This window comes from Corvus hawaiiensis, chromosome 25 (genome assembly GCF_020740725.1).
Source record: "Corvus hawaiiensis isolate bCorHaw1 chromosome 25, bCorHaw1.pri.cur, whole genome shotgun sequence".
NCBI classification, from domain to species: Eukaryota; Metazoa; Chordata; class Aves; order Passeriformes; family Corvidae; genus Corvus; species Corvus hawaiiensis.
The window spans coordinates 3,453,839-3,470,353 of NC_063237.1; the positions used below are offsets into that span (position 1 = coordinate 3,453,839).

At 48.9% G+C, this 16,515-nt stretch overlaps 1 protein-coding gene across 2 annotated transcripts in view; it reads left to right on the top strand.

Annotated features, from left to right (window-relative positions):
• The window catches only part of JAM3 (junctional adhesion molecule 3), a 31,644-nt gene extending 15,446 nt beyond the window's left edge, over nucleotides 1–16,198 (top strand). Inside the window, exons 2-9 of one of the 2 annotated variants that reach the window (XM_048328617.1) lie at nucleotides 7,260–7,326; nucleotides 8,130–8,243; nucleotides 9,051–9,203; nucleotides 9,404–9,606; nucleotides 9,879–9,978; nucleotides 10,970–11,099; nucleotides 12,425–12,479; nucleotides 13,099–16,198. In XM_048328617.1, coding sequence (XP_048184574.1) covers nucleotides 7,260–7,326; nucleotides 8,130–8,243; nucleotides 9,051–9,203; nucleotides 9,404–9,606; nucleotides 9,879–9,978; nucleotides 10,970–11,099; nucleotides 12,425–12,479; nucleotides 13,099–13,134 — 858 coding nt within the window. In that variant the 3' untranslated portion in view covers nucleotides 13,135–16,198. The remainder of the gene's footprint in view (nucleotides 1–7,259; nucleotides 7,327–8,129; nucleotides 8,244–9,050; nucleotides 9,204–9,403; nucleotides 9,607–9,878; nucleotides 9,979–10,969; nucleotides 11,100–12,424; nucleotides 12,480–13,098) is intronic. The other variant, XM_048328616.1, reaches the window with a different exon arrangement.
• The last annotated feature ends 317 nt before the right edge of the window (nucleotides 16,199–16,515 follow it).

Sequence of the window (16,515 nt, forward strand, 5' to 3'; positions counted from 1 at the left end):
GAGCTGCCCTCCTGGGATCTCCTCATGTCCCATTTTTGGCACTGATTTCCCTGGTGTTGGCTGTCAGCCAGCCCAGTTTGAAGGTGTAATTAGGCTGCCTCTTTGTTAATGAAAATGGCAAGACCAGAGCTGAGCACGTTGTGGCTGGTTTGATGCATTCCTGGCCAAGTGGTCTGGATTTCTCCTCTGGTTTTTGTCAAAACCTTGGTGCAGCTGTAAGGAGGAGCTCTCCCGCCTCAGAACCACACAGCAAGGCCACCTGCCCCTGTTTTTCCTTCCTGGAGAGTCAGCCTAACACTGGAAGCCCAAAGCATCTGTGTGAGGGGCTTGACCCCAGAGGCCAGCAGCAGGGCAAAGAAATGCTCTGGGCAGGACTTAACCCCCTGGCAGAAGCTCCGTGCCCCATTCCCTGTTGCTCACACAAGCAAAATAAGACTTTCAGTTCAGCCTCAAGTTTCTTGGGAAGGGAGAAGCAATTCCAGAATGCAGGGGATGATAGTAACAGCTTTCCTGTTCATGTTTCCTTTCTGTTCCCCCTCCACCACCCTTCATCCCAGATTCTGAGGGGCAAATTGCAGCTCTTTCCATCTTCTCTCTGAGCTGAAGCTGGCCTGAAGTATGTTCCAGAAAGATGCAATCTGACATGCTGGAAGCTCTGGAGCCCTTGCTGCTTCCATCCTAATCTCTTTTAAGTATTAGGTATTAGTCATCCGCGCAAATATTGCTTCCTCCCGACTCGTGCGTACAGTCAGTCCTTCCCAGGAGAAGAGCCAGAAACTGGGCATGAGCTTGGGAAAACAGGAGAGCTAGGCCCAGATCAGGCACAGATTAAGATGTTGGGCAAGGCTTGTCCAGCCACATCTGTAGGGTATTAAATGTCCATCTTCTCCTTGATGGCAGCAGTGTGTGGGTCCCTTTGTGGGGCTGCTGCCTCCAGGCACGTCTGTTGGGACAGAGGAAACCCCATTTTAATAAAATGGGGTCGTTTCTGTGAAGGGGCAGAGCTGCAGGACCTTAACATCTCATCTCTACCCACGCTGCAGTGCCACAGCAAGCGAAGGTTGTGAAACTCTGAGCTGCAGAAGCCCTGATCAGATGATGCTTTGAGATTGTCAGTCTGCAGCTGCACCCCAACGTGACGAAACCAGGCTCGGGGAAACCATCAGAAAGCTCTGTGTGGTCTTCACAGGCAACACCTACGCTTCCCTGCCTGCCTGGGAGAGAGGAGGAGTGTTTGGCTACAAAAGGAGCTGCTTTGCTGAGAGGCTTTTGACCTAAGAGGGTTCCGTATCTCCTTGAGAGCAACCTGTTCTACTCCTCAGGGTGGGTGTGCTTTGCTGTCTGGTTAGGAAGTAGAACAGTAAATCCTCCTGTCCAAAAGAAAAAAAAAAAAAAAAGAAAAACAAGAAAATAAGGAGGAGGAAAGAAAAAGCTAAAATGAAAAGGAAGCAAAAAGCCTGTGTGCATGGCCTGGGTGCTAATGAGCCCTCTCTGCGGCAAATGCAGTCAGGTCTTTAAGGTCCCAGTCTAAGTGAGGAGATTTAAATCAGGAGATTTAAACAGGTTAGGATTTCATTCCAGAACTGCACGTACCCTGTTTGAAGTCAGGCATCTCCTCACCTTCTGTACTGGTAAGCAGGAAGAGAGTGAATTAAGGGCAAAATTCCAAGTTCTTACATCTTCAGATGAATGCAAATACCCGGTGGTGTTCCACAGAGCTTCATCCTGTGGGGTCCTGGTCCTGCTGGGACCACCAGAGACCCCCTCATGACCGGCGTTTCAGAGAGAGTGCCACGAGCGAGCTCCCTAAGAGAGGAGGAAAGCAAAGCCAGAGCCACGTGGATGCCAAACACTGCCCTGTAAGGGTGCATTTGCCTTCTCTGGGTTGATTGTGCCTCGTGTTCCCTGCCCAGGCGGGCACATCTCTGTTGGGAGGTGTCTATCAGAGAGCTGGCACCCTTTTAGCTGAGCAGTACAAGCCATGCATCTAAAATAAGTCATGCTGGTTTATGATAGCTGGTAAAAATAAAGCCTTACTAGCACAAGCAGCTATAACAGCACAGAGGATTTACGACTGAGTGGGTTTTTTCCAGGGTGGGCTGGCCACAGTCTGGTGATGGCCTTTTTATAACCGTTATCAGCTCCCACACAGACCAGGTCCATCTGTTACTTAATTTGAACGGAGACACTCCTAAGCTTTTGTTCACTAATCTCTCGCTGCACATCTCCATTGTTCTCCAGCAGGGCTGCCCACCCCGGAGTCAAGGCTGAGCTCAGGGAGGTGCCATGGAAAAACATGGGGTAAAAAAAGGCACGCTGGGGTCACTGGGCAGACGTGGCCCGTCCTCCTGCCTGCTCCCTTCTATCAGCTCCAAGGGGCTTTCGACCTGCCACGGGGATGCAAACACACCAGCAGCTCCTTGGGCTGGAGGAGAGGAGTGGAAGTTGTGACTGAGTGCTACAAAACATTTGTTCATCCCTTATAAAGCCAGGCTTTATGTGTCACAAGTACATTTGCTATTCCTGAAGTTCTCCACAAAGACAGTTGGACAAAGAAAGCCCAAAAAACTTCACCGAGAAGTGCCTAAGCCACTCTGGTCTCTCATTTCTGTGCCACGCTGTGCTGTCTGTCCTGCCCCACCTGGCACAAGTCTGATTGTGGAATTGCAACGAGACGCGCTGGGAATAGAGAAGAGGGGGGATAAAGAGCCTGCAGCACTGGGAGACAAAAGGATGGATATTTCCAGGCAGATGGTCAGATGTTCCTGAAAGGGCTTATGGTGATTTCCTCAGAATAAGCTGAGGGCAGAAACCCAGCCTCCCCTCTCCGTGTCTTACCCAGCCCATCTCTGCGTGGCTTCTTCCGCTCTTCCTCTGGAGATTTCCCACACATTTCACAGTCAGCTTCCTCCCTGCTGCACACACCCCCCTGGAGAGGCAGGGACAGTCCTGGGGTCAGCCTGGCTGCCCTCCCAGCTCCCCTGTGCTGCTCTGTGCCTGGGCTGTGCTGTCCTTGTCACCGCCGCTCCCGGCACCAAGGATGGGTGGATGCTCCAGGGGCACCTCCAGACGGGCAGCCCCGAGCGTGTTGACGTGCAGAGGGTTCAGCTAACATGTTTTAACACCCCACAACATATCACTCACTGCTGCTGCGCTGAGTAACCACCCAGAAAGCAGAGATGCTTAACAAGGCATGTGGTTTATCGCAGCGTTCCCACATGGCTTAGGCACGCTTTGAATTGCAAATGGAGCAAGGGCTTAGTGATGATGGACACCTCGAGCAAGGCATATTTTTGTTGCTTTGGTGGGCAGGTGTTTAAATACAGCTGCGTGGTTTTGTACTGCCTGTGCCTGACAGTGCATTAGCTAAAATTACTGTCTCCGATAACTGCGATCGCGGCATCGAGCGACGCTGCAGCGCAGGATGCTGCCAGCAACTTCTCCCAAACTCTTTCCTGGTCATCCTCTCACTTTCCCTCTTAACACAATGCCTCACCACCTCTTCAGATTTCTGCCTAGAGCTTTCAAACAGACATCAAGGAAGGAGGTGGAAGGTCAGGCTTGGCTTTGAACAGTAGAAAGGAGGTTCAACACACACAGAGTTGCCTATAAAGCTGCTTTTTTTTCTTCAGGATAGCATTTTAAAATGATTCAGATACCATGAGTCACAGTAACAAGCATGGGCTGGATCTCCTTAGTTGAAAAAAAAAAAAAGTGCCATAAGAATATGCTATAGACTTCAGTGCCTTGTCCTGGATTCTATTTTGGAGAACTGATGACATTTGGGATTCAACCATATGTCTGGCTGAGTCTGCAGCACATACAGAGCTGGTAGGTATTCAGGGGGGTAGAACATACAGATCTGGTAGGATTTGGGATTTTGCAGCCTATAGAGACCTGGTAGGAACTGGGAGATGTGGCACATACGGATCTGGTGGGAATGCAGGGATGTGGAACATACGGCTGTGATGAGTGCCTGTGCTGTGGCACACATGCTGCTCTGGAAAGGGAATGCAATTCCAGCTGTTCTCCAAGCCCTGGGTGCTGAGGCCTTTGAAGTGAGATTTACATAACACAAACCCTTTGCTGCTTATTTGTGCTGGGCTGGAAGGAGCCTAAAGGAACACCTTTGAAATACTCCTTTTAGAAGGTGGCTTAAGCACCAATGATGATTTCACACAAAACAAAACAAAGAGACAACCTTTGCCAACAGAGCAAAGTTCTAGAAAGGCATTCCTCTCTTGCTGTACAGTCCGTATGGTCACTTCAGGTTTTTGTTTTGCTTTTCTGTCACCTTCTTTTAATTTAGAACATGCTACTTGCAGTGTTCTGCTACACAGAGAGGAATAAATCTGCCTGAGCAGTGATTTAAGCAGCCACATTGATCTCTGCCCAAGGTCAATACATGTAATAATGCCAGAACCTCTGCCACAGTCTCCAAGGACTCAGCTTCTGTCTAAAATTTGTTGTCATCTTGCTTTGTGCCTGAGGGATAGACCTGAATCTCTTGTGTTTAATGGGTGAGAAAAAGCCTGCTGTGAGCAATTTCTGAGAAACGAGATGGGGCTGGAGTCTGACAGAGCCCCACTGTCTTGGAGTGAATATTTCTAGGGCCGTAACTCCCTCAGAGCCACACCACTCTGTGGTTTTACTGTCCCCACCTTCAACTGAACTGATACTCTGAACTACAGCAGATGTAGGACTGCTGCCATGTCTATTTGATGGGACAGCATTTTTCTGGGAAAAGATACTGTGAAGCAGGAATCCATAACAAAACTAAAACTGGTCCAGAGCAGGAGGCCAGCCAGCATCCCTCAGATCAGCTCAGTGCTCAGACCTGGGCTCTCAGTTAAATTCTTGGTCCCAGAAGCAGCAGTCTCACAGCAGAGATAATCAAATGCCTTGTTTCACTGTTGCTGGAAACGTGACCAAAGATTTCAAAAGGATTTTCCCAAAATTGTGCCTTGTCTTCTGGGGATGAACAACTCTCATGCTCTGGGGGTTTGCTGGGATCAGTGGAATCTGTTCATGCTCCCGAGGATCAGAGCCCCAGCCAGAACACCTGGAGGATCAAAGGACTTTTTACAAGAGTACGTAGTGTCAGGACAAGGGGGAATGGATTCAAACTGGAAGAGAGCAGGAATAGCTTGGATATCAGGACAAATTCCTCCCTGAGAGGATGGGGAGGCCCTGGCACGGGGTGCCCAGAGCAGCTGTGGCTGCTCCTGGATCCCTGGAACTGTCCCAGGCCAGGCTGGACAGGACCTGGAGCACCGTGGGACAGTGGGAGGTGTCCCTGCCCATGGCAGGGAGTGGCACTGGATGGGCTTTAAGGTCCCTTCCAACCTGAACTATTCCATTATTCTGTGATGAACAGAGGGAAGGGAAAGCGTTGGCATCGTGTGGCACAATTCCCTCCTGTCAGGGGGTAGGTCTGGAAGCAGAAATTCTGATGAAAATGGACTCTGCTTCGAAACAGACTTGAAGAAATTACTGCTTAGACCAGCTCGTGGCTGGAAGGAGCCAAAGTCCAGAGTGCTCTCAGCTCAGTTCAGTATTGGATTTCTCCCAAATGCTGCGTGACCGTCTCCAGTGCAGAAGGGAGAAGGGTGGAAAAGTCCTGCTAGGAGCAGTTTTGGCTGGGCCAGCTATTAGTTAGCATCAGCTGGTGGCTTTTGTGTGAGAAACAATGATTTTGGACACAAAGGCAGCTTTCTAAACCTTGCCAGTCTCCAGCTCTCCCTGGTGGTCTTTGGGGTATCAGCACCGGGGCTCCCAGGAAAGGGTCAGCTTTTAGCAGACAGTGAGGGGTAGGAACCAGCAGGGAACATTGCAGCATTGCTGGAAGGATTTTAGGTGTTGAAGGCCCTCAGGCTTTCAGTGGGAGTGACTTTGCAGCTCTCGGGTGTTTCTCAGCCTGCTGCCTTGCCACTCCACCAGAGGGACGTTGTCCCTGCACTGTCAATCTCTGCCCAAAAGCTTTCCCCCCCGAAAGCCAGCTCAGGAATTTCCAGCTATGTCATGAAGCTGGCAATCATTTCTTTCTCCACATCTCCGTTCAGCTGCCTTTTCTGCTTTCTATCCGTGTTTGTTATGGCTTTTTACTCTTAACCTTTAGCTACATTTCATGTCACTGGGGTAGTGTTGTCCATCATTTTTAACCTGCTGTTTGATCGGTGCCCAGTGAGCTCAGTGGGCATCTCCCTTAGCTTTCCACAAGCTCCTGATGGGATTGGTCACAGCAGAGCTGCTTATGTGGCCATGGCAGGCCCCTGCAGCTGATTATTTTGGCACTGACTGTAGTTTGGAACCTCCTCCAGCCTGGTTTGGGAACACCAAAGTCTGACTGAGAGAAGGAGAGCCAGAACACCCAGAACACCAGAACATTCCAGAATATCCTCTGTCTGCTTCACTTTCCTCTTCCAGGGAGCTCCCTGCTTGTTTCCCTCTCCCTCTGGAGAGTTGTTGGTGAATTGGGCATCCAGCAGAGCGCGAGCGCTGTTGATACCTGCTCTGGTGGAATGCACAGCAGAAGGGACATGGAAGGCAGATTTTTCAAGCTAAAATAATATGCAGAAGAGGGAAGATGACTGGATTAATTGGGAACACTTTGGTGCCCAGAGCAGGAAGGGAACAAGCAAGTTTGTGTTATAAGGAGCCTCACAGCGTTGCATGGCTGAGCTTTCACCCCAGTGGGGGTCTGGCTGGGGCTCTACCCAAAGAGCTGAACTCCTGTTTTCTCCTGAATCACAGTCCTCTCATGATTTACTGCCTCACATTTCACATCACCACACCTGCAATACTTGCCAATATAATCTGCATTTGTTAGAGGCCAGGCCTGGCCCCTTTCATCTCCCAGGAACTGACCGGATCTCTGCAGCTTGGTCTGCTTCCTGTCTTTTCCTGACCATCAAGTTAATTTTCAAAATAAAACTTTCACTCCTGCATTATCACAGTTCCTTTCCCATCTAAACAAGCACAAGACACAAAGAAATGGCTCGTGCTGGCACTGCCTTTGTGCCATTATGTTAATCCTCCTCTTTAATTGCTACTTCCAACAATTACATTTTCCTGTATTTACACCACAACTCCTAAATAAACTCAGTCCTGCTGGCGCTGTGCTGGCAGCCAGGAAGAGGTTTTATCTGGGGAAGTCAGTCCTCGGAGCTGGACAGGATGATTTCTCAGCAGGCAGCCTTTTCCTAGCTGGGTGACTTATGAGCTGTGCTATTTCTTATTACCTTCTGTTTGTTTTTCCAGGCTGCAGACTCTTGGCTGTGGAGCTGACATCCAGCAACACCAAGCCCGTGGTGCAGGAATTCCAAAGTGAGTGCTGCCTGTGCTGCCTCGGGATTCACATCAGGCCAAACAACGGAGGGAAATTTGGCTGATTGGTCACTGGCTCCTTGGGACTACGAGAGCCTGGGACTCAGAGAAGTGCCTAAGAATACGTCTGTATCTCCCAGTTTTAAATGGTTTCTTGAGGTCCCCTGCAAGCCACTGGCATTGCAAAGTCTCTGCCTAAGTGCTTTTTTGAACTGGGTCCCAAAAGAAGGAAAAGCAGTTGTCTTGCAATTAATACACAGAGAGAGAAATTTATATTTTCTCTTGGCCCTCCTACAGACGTGCCCTGGGACACTGGGAAGGCACCTCCCAGCCCTGCTGGGGTGCCCTGTTCTGCAGGGGAGATGGGATGCCAGTGCCAGCTGCAAAGGGGAGAGGGTTTGCTGGGTTTATGCCCAGGAGTCACGGTGCCAGTGCACCCCCAGGCACTGCCCAGGGAGATGCTGCATCCCTGACTCACGCTGTGGCTCTGCTCAGCAGCAGGACAGGGCTGTGGGCTCACCCTGACAAAAGGTTTTGTTTGCCATGAGCCGCAGCCTGCAGAGAACAGGGTGTTCATTTCTCTCCATAGTTGATATCTGTAGGACTATTATTTTTGCTGGCCAAAATCCATCTTCCAATAGCTCCTGGAACCCAGCAGTGTTTCTGTTTGTGAGGCAGATGAAAGAGAAGGCTCTGCTTTGTGGGCAGCATCTCCTAATAAAACACTGAGTGAGAGAGCTCAAAGCAGAGCAAAAATACAGCTGCTTCCTATTAATCTGGATTGCCTTCATTTCTCCTGCTAGGTGTCGAGCTGTCCTGCATCATTAAATCCATAGCGACGCCAGATCCCAGAATCGAGTGGAAGAAAATCCGAGATGGAGAAACCTCTTACGTGTTTTTTGACAACAAAATGCAGGGTACGAAGATTGCTTGTTCTCAGGTCTCCAAAACAGCTTTCCAAACAGATTTCAGGAACAGTACAATGGGAAGCAAACAAACCTGTTAAAGGCAGGAGCCCTGGCTGGCTGGTTGCTTTCCTCTGGAGCAGAGCTCAGCAGCTGAAGTGCAGGATGGAGAGGGAGCAGGATGTTCTTTGCTCCCTGCCTCATTATTGGCAGGTCACAGTAGGGAGCCACAGGGAGCTCCAGTGAGATCCTGGCTAGGAGATATTTTTTAGGTAAGGAAGGAATGCTGCAGCTTCCCTTCTGTGGGTCCCAGCGTGGTCACTGGGTGTCTGAGCTCTCGGGACCAGGCACTGACCCCTCCTGACTTCCCATATAACATGTGAGGGCTCCACCTGCACCTCAGCAGGGATCAGTGCTCTCTGCTGAGGCAGCACAGGGATCTGCAGCATCCTGGGAGCATTAGGAGCAACCTCCTTGGGTTGATGGGGAAACTCCAGTGCCAGTAGGCTTCACTCCATCTGGAATTACTCCAGCACTTCAGATGGGACCAAGAGCCACATCCAAATGAATCTTCCAAAGGAGGCAAGGCCTGGGGCTGTCTTGGAAGTTCGATTTTGCCACAGTTTCTGAGGTTTGGAGTGGTGGAGTGCTTTCCAGTTCATCCTCTTACGTGGCTGGCAGCTTTGGTTTCCTTTGGGGCTTTCAAGCATCGAGTTCCTTTGACTCTGGAAAAGCCAGAGATCAACTGCTTAATTTATACACCCAAAATGAGTTTGTGTGATCCCCCTGATGTCTTCCTTCCTCTTTCCTGTGTGTCAGGAGACTTTGTGACTCGGGCAGAGATTCTGAGCCGGACGTCCCTGGTGATCAAGAACACCACGAGGATGGACACGGCCACGTACCGCTGCGAGGTGGCCGCACCCTCTGACACCAAAACCATCGATGAGATAAACATCCAGCTCACAGTCCAAGGTATCAAACCCAGAACCTCTGCTACCGGAGCAGAAGGGGCTGTGGCGACCTCCAGAGTCCAGTCAGTGCCACTCTGGGAGGTTTAAAACCAGCTGGGAATAATGGAAAGTTTTGATGGCTCTGCCTAAGGAAGCACAGAATTCGGAAATGATTTAGTCCTGCTCAGCAGTGCCGCTCACCTGGTTTGTGTCTTCCCACAGTGAAACCCATGACTCCCAGATGCTCTGTGCCTAAAGCTGTCCCTGTTGGCAAGTCAGCCTCTCTTCACTGCCACGAGAACGAAGGTTTCCCCAAGTCCACCTACAGCTGGTACCGCAACAGCGAACCTCTGTCACCCGATGCCAAATCCAGCAGCAAATCCCACAACTCCTCCTACACCCTGAACCCCGCCACAGGCACTCTGGTAATGCCCTGACAGATCTAATCAAGGCTGGTTTGGCTGGACAGGTTGTCTTTAAGGTTGCTTGTAAATTCAGAAAAACATTGCCTGGCTTTCAAGGAAGGAAGGAATAATTTGAAGAAGGTGAGGTGTTCCAGGGTCTGGGCGAGTTGGGAGAGGGAAGATGAATGGAAGAAGATCTTAGCAGAGATGTATTTTTGTACACATTTTTCTACCCTCACAGTGCCTTGTTTCTCATGTCACATCCCTTCCCTTTATCCCTTTTCCCTCCCCAGGTTTTCCATGCAGTGCACAAAGGTGACACAGGGCGTTACTCCTGCATAGCAACAAACGATGCTGGCTTTGCCAAGTGTGAGGAGCAGGAGATGGAAGTCTGTGAGTGGCTCTCTGTACAGTTTTCATCAGTGCTGTTGATACATCACCATAAATAAATTGCCACCTGCGGGGGCTTTGGGTGGTTCTGGACGGTCGGGACGGACGGAGACGAGAGATCTCTGAAGTCAGATCTTGGAACATGCGGTTTATTGCAAAGGGTGTGGGTACAGGGGCACTGGTTAGAGCTGCCAGTTGCAGCTCGGAGCAGGCCCAAGAGAGCAAGATAGTAAGTAAAGAGAGAGAGAGAGAGCGAGAGAGGAATGAGAGTGAAGAAGTGAGAGAGAGTGTAGTAAGAGAGAGTAAGAGTGTCTGAAGTCCTGGTTACAATACAATAAATCATCTTCTGTACTGAATATTCTAATTGTCACTAACCAATCTAATACAAGATACAAATCCTATAGCATTTACATACAGCCTATAAGAGTTCTTATATTACCATAGAGTGTTACATCTTAACTTCTAAAAACTACTCTTTGGACCCCTTCTGCTGAGCTAGTAGGGTCTGCTCTGACCCTTGGACCTGCCTGCAAGCAGAGGGTATTGTTCCATCAAGAGGGGATTACCTTCAGTCGGCCATACCATTGTTTTCCAGTTGTTCAGTAACTAAGACTTGGTAATTCAAAGGTGGCTTTCATTTCGATGTTGCTTACAGTTTTCATATTCCCAAAATCTTTTGTCAGGCAATCGTATTTATAAGGCTTTCCTGTTTCATCTTCCCCAACAGCCATCACCATCAGGAATGAGGGGGGACGCCCTACAGCTTTAAGTCTTCCCTGCTTTCTCATAGCCCCAGACATAAAGAGATAAAAATAATCTGAAAATTCAGGGAAACATCAGATCATGAACAGATTCAATCTCCAAATCGGGGACTCACTAATTCCCTATGAACTGTTGCTTAAAATATTTGGGAGATGTCATTTTAGTGTGTGTGAAGCTGGAAAGTTGCTGCTGCCTTAAAGAAACACTGGGTGCTGCTGTCTCTCTTTGCCAGATGACCTCAATATCGGTGGGATAATCGGGGGAGTCCTGGTGGTCCTTGCAGTTCTGGTGCTCATCACCCTTGGGATCTGCTGTGCCTACAGAAGGGGATACTTTGCAAATGGCAAAGAGAGTGGGGAAAGGTAAGCTGGGCTTCTTGGACAAGTCCCTGCACCCTCAGGTAGCATGGAGGAGGCTGAAGGGTGCCAAAAATTAGTGGCTGAAAGGAATTTTAATGCCCAATTCCCCACCAAAGTCCACAGGCCAAGCCAGTCCTTGAGACATCCAATGCCCTGCTGTAAAACCCTGCAGCACCCAGGTTTATTTCATGCAATCATCACAGAATCCCAGAGTGGGATTGGGACCTTGAAGATCACCCAGCTCCTGCCACGAACAGGGACACCTTTCTCTGGACCAGGCTGCTCAGGGCTCCATCCAGCCTGGCCTTGGACACTTCCAGGGATGAATGGCATTTTCCTAAGGGAGAATCGTGGTGCGGCTGCCGACAGCAGCCAGAGGATGGGAGCTGTGCTCTGATCTCCTCATCCTTTGCTTGGGGAAGGGGGCCCAGCACCAGTAAATGCCTGCAGGTGTTTGTCCAATAGCTCATGTGCTGTTGGCATAACGAGGTCCATGGTTTGATGATCACAGCTCACTGCACAATTATTCTGAAGCATCAGGACATGCATAGGGAATGGAAGCAGCAGAGCAGGCTCTCTACAGGAAATCTCACTAGTTGTGAGGACCTAAATTTGGGATGAAAAACAGCCGTTTCAGAGCGCACATTAAAATGTTAAGAACAACAGCATTAGCATCAGAGACAAGCCTCGATGTCCTTACAGAGTCTGGAGAGGAGATAATATATGCAAAGCCAAGATTCTCGCCAGATAGATTTGTTCTGTGCTAAATGTTGTTTTTCAGCACAAGTCCTGTCTTGTTTTTCTCTTTGGTTTCGTTTGTTTTTCAGAAAAAGCTCTAAATATTCCATTTAAATGCAGCTGAGGGTTGGCATACACTGGACTTGACAGTCGTGTATAAATCCTGAGTTCCTGTGGGATTGCAAACAAGTGGTGCTTCCTTATAACTAAGAAAAATGCTGGAGGCTTCTGGCAGTGAAGGATTAAAATGAACTTTATAATTGCCACAGGAAACAGAGCAGGAGGCACAGAAAGGCAGTGACAGGCACCAGAGCAGGAGAGCCCAGGAAAGAATCAGTTTATCTCTTTGCAGAGTCTTAGGGAAACACACAGCAATCTTTTTACCCTGTGCTGAAGGAGAATTTAGAAAAAATGCCAGTCATGGCAAATGATGGAATAAACACCGACTTCTCATTTGAGAAACACACTGGGTTTCACTCTGCTTGCTTCTCACTCAGCTGCTCCTCCTCATTTCCCTCTTTCCCAGCACCTCCCCTCCAAAATCCTGCAGGCTTCCTGTCCCAGAAATGAGATTTTTCCTTTTCTTCCAGCTACAAGACTCCAGCAAAGCCTGATGGCGTCAACTATATCCGGACAGATGATGAGGTAACAACAAATGATTTACATTTACCATCTCTGTCAGGAGAGGAAGAGGGTGGGCAGAGGACGAGTCGCTTTTAGGGCCTACAGACTTTCTGAGAGTGGGCTCCACTCCGAAGCAAGGCTGGGGAACAGAGGGAAAACAGAAGGGTGAAGGCTGAGTCATTTCCTTAGAAATGATGAACAGTTTAAGTTGCCTGAAGTGGCTGATGCCAGGAGCTATCAGAGGCAGCTCTGCTCTGACTTATCTCATGGCTTGACCCCCTTAGGGTGAGTTCTGTTGGATTAAGTGGGCAGGACGTGATGCTTTTACGAGAGATTTGTATTTTGGGATTTGAGTGGGTCACTGAGCTTAAGAGCAGAAAAAGCCTCTCCCATTAGCAGAGATACTGACGGGGGAATGAGAAAGTCTCCTGCCACGCCTTGGTGTGTGAGGAGGACGGGAGGAGGAGCACCTGGCCAGTGGAATTGGTGCCTCCCTCTCCTTCCCAGTGGGAAATGGGAGCTGCCAGGGCAGAATCCTCATGGTTACACAGCTTGGATCTACTTTTTGGGGGCAGCAGGAGCAGAGAGCTGCCTGGAAAGCTGCTGGATCCTTCCTGCATCCCAAACTGTTTCGTTGCAGGGTGACTTCAGACACAAGTCTTCATTTGTCATCTAAGACGCCAGAAGAAAATTGCAAACCAGCAAAAGCGAGTGTGAAAATACCTCCTCCAGGAACTCAAAGCAAGAGCAAGAGATTAATTAAGTGCGCTTGGAAGAGTTTGGAACACACAAGAACTTGATAGCTAGCTATCTGTATATCTTTTTTTTCTTTGCCAAAGTTTAAAGTAACTCCTCACTGCCCAACTCGCGTCTCCCCTGCCTCCGGAGATACCACCAGGATCACCCAAACCTGTCCTTGGACTAAGGAAAGGTTTTACTCCTTCCCAAGAGACTGGGCTGTGGAAGTTTGTGGAATTGCCTTCTCTTTGTGCTGCAGGGACACAGCCACAATGTGCAAACCGAGCAGGGGCACAGCATTAGGTAAACGTGTGGTAGACATTACTGGTAATGTGTTACTAGGAGACAAAAAAAGGTGCTGATGCGGCAGTAGATGGACTTCAAAGAGTGAGATTTATCCATGCAAGGGGGGATTTCCTCCCAGCAGCTCATTGCCCAGGCCTGGCTGGTGACTTTTCCACATCTGTGATTGTCTTGTGCTTGGCTCTGACTGCTCAGGTGCACGGGGGTGTCTCTGCCCAGCCACCAGTGACAGTGAAAACACCACGAATGCCCTCAGCCCTTCTGTAACCGTCCCCAGTTGCTGTTATTTGTAGTGGGTTGACCCTGGCCAGGTGCCTGGTGCCCACTAAGTCACTCTATCACTCCCTTTCCCTTTGGGACAGGGGAGAGAGCAAGATGGAGAACAGCCAGCAGGGTGAGAGAAAGCAGTTTTATTACAGTAAAAGAAAAAGAATAAGCAGAGATCTGCGCACGGAAAAGCTGAAGGGAAGAAAGGTCAGTGGCTGCTCGCCATCAGCAGCGATGTTCGGGCACTTCCCGGGAAGCAGGGCTTCAGCACACGGAGCGGATGCTCCGGAAGGCAAACATGGGAAGCTCATGAATGCCCCCCCCCTTCCTCCTCTTTCTCTCAGCTTCTATATCTGAGCTGATGTCATATGGTGTGGAAAATCCCTTGGGTTGGTTTGGGTTGGTTTGGGTCAGCTGCTGGCCTGGCTGTGTCCCCTGCCAGGATCTTGCCCACTGCCATCCCCTGTGAGGGGGGAAGGAATGTCAGAGGGGCAGCGCTGCTGGGCAGTGGCCAAAACGCTGCTCTGTTCTCAGCACCCTGCCAGCTACCAGCACAGAGCACAGCTGGGAGGGCTGCAGGCTTTACCTCAGTCAGACCCAACACATTCTCTAACACGACCCCCAGGGCAGGGGCATCGCCTCTGCTCCCTGCTTTGCAGAGCTCCTTGCTCGCAGGTAACCCCTCATTCTAATCTGCACAAAGCAGGCTTGGCTCCTGAGTCTTTCCGTGGGGAAAGAGGCTTAGAGGGGAGGCAGAGAACCAGTGCTAAGACATCCCTTTCAGGAAAATTAAAGCCAAATAATTTCCTGGGCTAAGATTGCCATAAAAGGTACCGAGAGATCCTCCAGCTTTTTTTACCTTCTCCGTTTATTTTGTAAAACCCCTCCTTCTAAATTTTTTGCAAAGATCTATTTTGATTACTTCAGAAAAGGTAACATTTCTATTTAAAAGTGTAAATACGTGATGCCAGCAGTGTTTGAGTAACGGAGCTATTTTTTTACTGTTGAAGCTACAAGAGAGGAGCTCACACGTTGCTATAGTATGGCACTGTCAGAGCATATCAGTATTAATGCAAAGTGTAATAAAAAGCTGCAGGTGGAACAGCATCTCTTTCCTCTTCAGCCAGCTTCAGCCATTTCCTTGTCACAAGAGGTCTTACCAGACACAGAACAGTCACTCAGGGATAGTTTTTGTAAATTTATGGCAGGAGCTATCAACTTTTTTAATATGAAAAAAGAAAAACCTTTTCTTGCCGGTGACCAACACTTTGTTTTTGTTGTTGCAAGAAAGATCCAGGGATGGCTTTTGGACTCAGTTCCAAAGAGGTGACAGAGTGACTTCAGTGTTTGCTGCCCCTCTGCAAGTTCCCTAAAGCACTAACACAATGTGACAGCTACAGCAGGTTTAAGCCACATGGCCAAGGCCACCGTTTCTGGGGTTGGGAAAGCAAAAGCTCAACACAGAAGCACTTTCATAGTGTCAGCTGAAATTTTTCTCTAGATGGTAAAGGAAAAAGAAAAAAAAAAAAAAAAACCAACCAACCAAATTTGGTTCTCTTGGCTTTAGAGAATGATTGGGAACACGTGTTTCCCAAAATATCCGTGTTGATAGCATTGGACAGCATTGGGTGAGACCAGGCTGCAAGATGTGGATGCAACACTAGGACTGTGCTGTGGTTTAAGAAGTTTTTTAATGTAGCAGAATTTAGTGTTCTTGTATTTCCAATATAAATTGAGTTGTCTTAACTTTTCCTGTATACAGCATTTTGGATACTTGACGATTTGGACTGTCGGTGTTATTTTTTAGTGTTCTGCTTGACTCTGTTTCCTAGAGCCCTCGCTGGACATGCCATTGCTGCATTTGTTTTGCCTAAACAAAGCATTGCCACTCGTCCCTTTGCCAGGCAAAGTAAAGACAAGGATGGGGCAGCCCTAAGCAGATGTTCTCTGTGTAACTCACACGTCACCACTGCTCTTCTGCGGCTTCTCTCTGGTTACTTTCTTCATGCCAGCTCTTCAGCCAAGCCACCCAGAACCGATTGCTGCCTCTAATTGTTCTGACATTCCTTTGCACCCTGTGGGTATCCACTGCTCCTCCTCTGTGCTGCTTTCAGGGTACCTGCAAGAAGGGAGAGAGGAAAAGGTTGAACCAGGGGAGCTCTGGGCACTCTGGGAGCATAGTCTGCAGTCCCACCAAAGGCAGCCTTCGTGTGACAAACCAGCAGAGCTGAGAATCCAAACTCCTTTTTTTTTCCATTCTGAAATGCACAGTGGCATCTCTAACGAGAGAAAGGGGAGTTGATCCCCCCCATGCAGCTCCTGAGAGCTGACAGACGGAATTCATTGTATCATTGTGAATAATATTCAGGTTTGTACTAATGTATTACGTTTAACTTTGCCAAGAATGTTTTACATAAATACCAAGCTGTAAAGCATTCTTGTAGGGCGTTTTGTTTGGGCTTGGTGGTGTTTTTCAAACAGCCAAATTATGGGAAGCTCCTGTTTTCAATTCAGTGAAATAAGGGAAAGGCTCTCCTGTCAGAGCACTCACTCACAGTGGGACGGAGGTGACACAAAGTCCAAGGTACGTGGCTGTTTATCAGTTAATTCTTGGACATTTGTTCCTGGCTCTCTAGAAAAGACAGGTTAGAACTCACAGGGCTCATCTCAGATACTGCTCGAGGACAAAACAAAAAGTAGGAAATAAACTATCCCAATTTACCATTCAGAGTGGTAAAATAATCGCTTA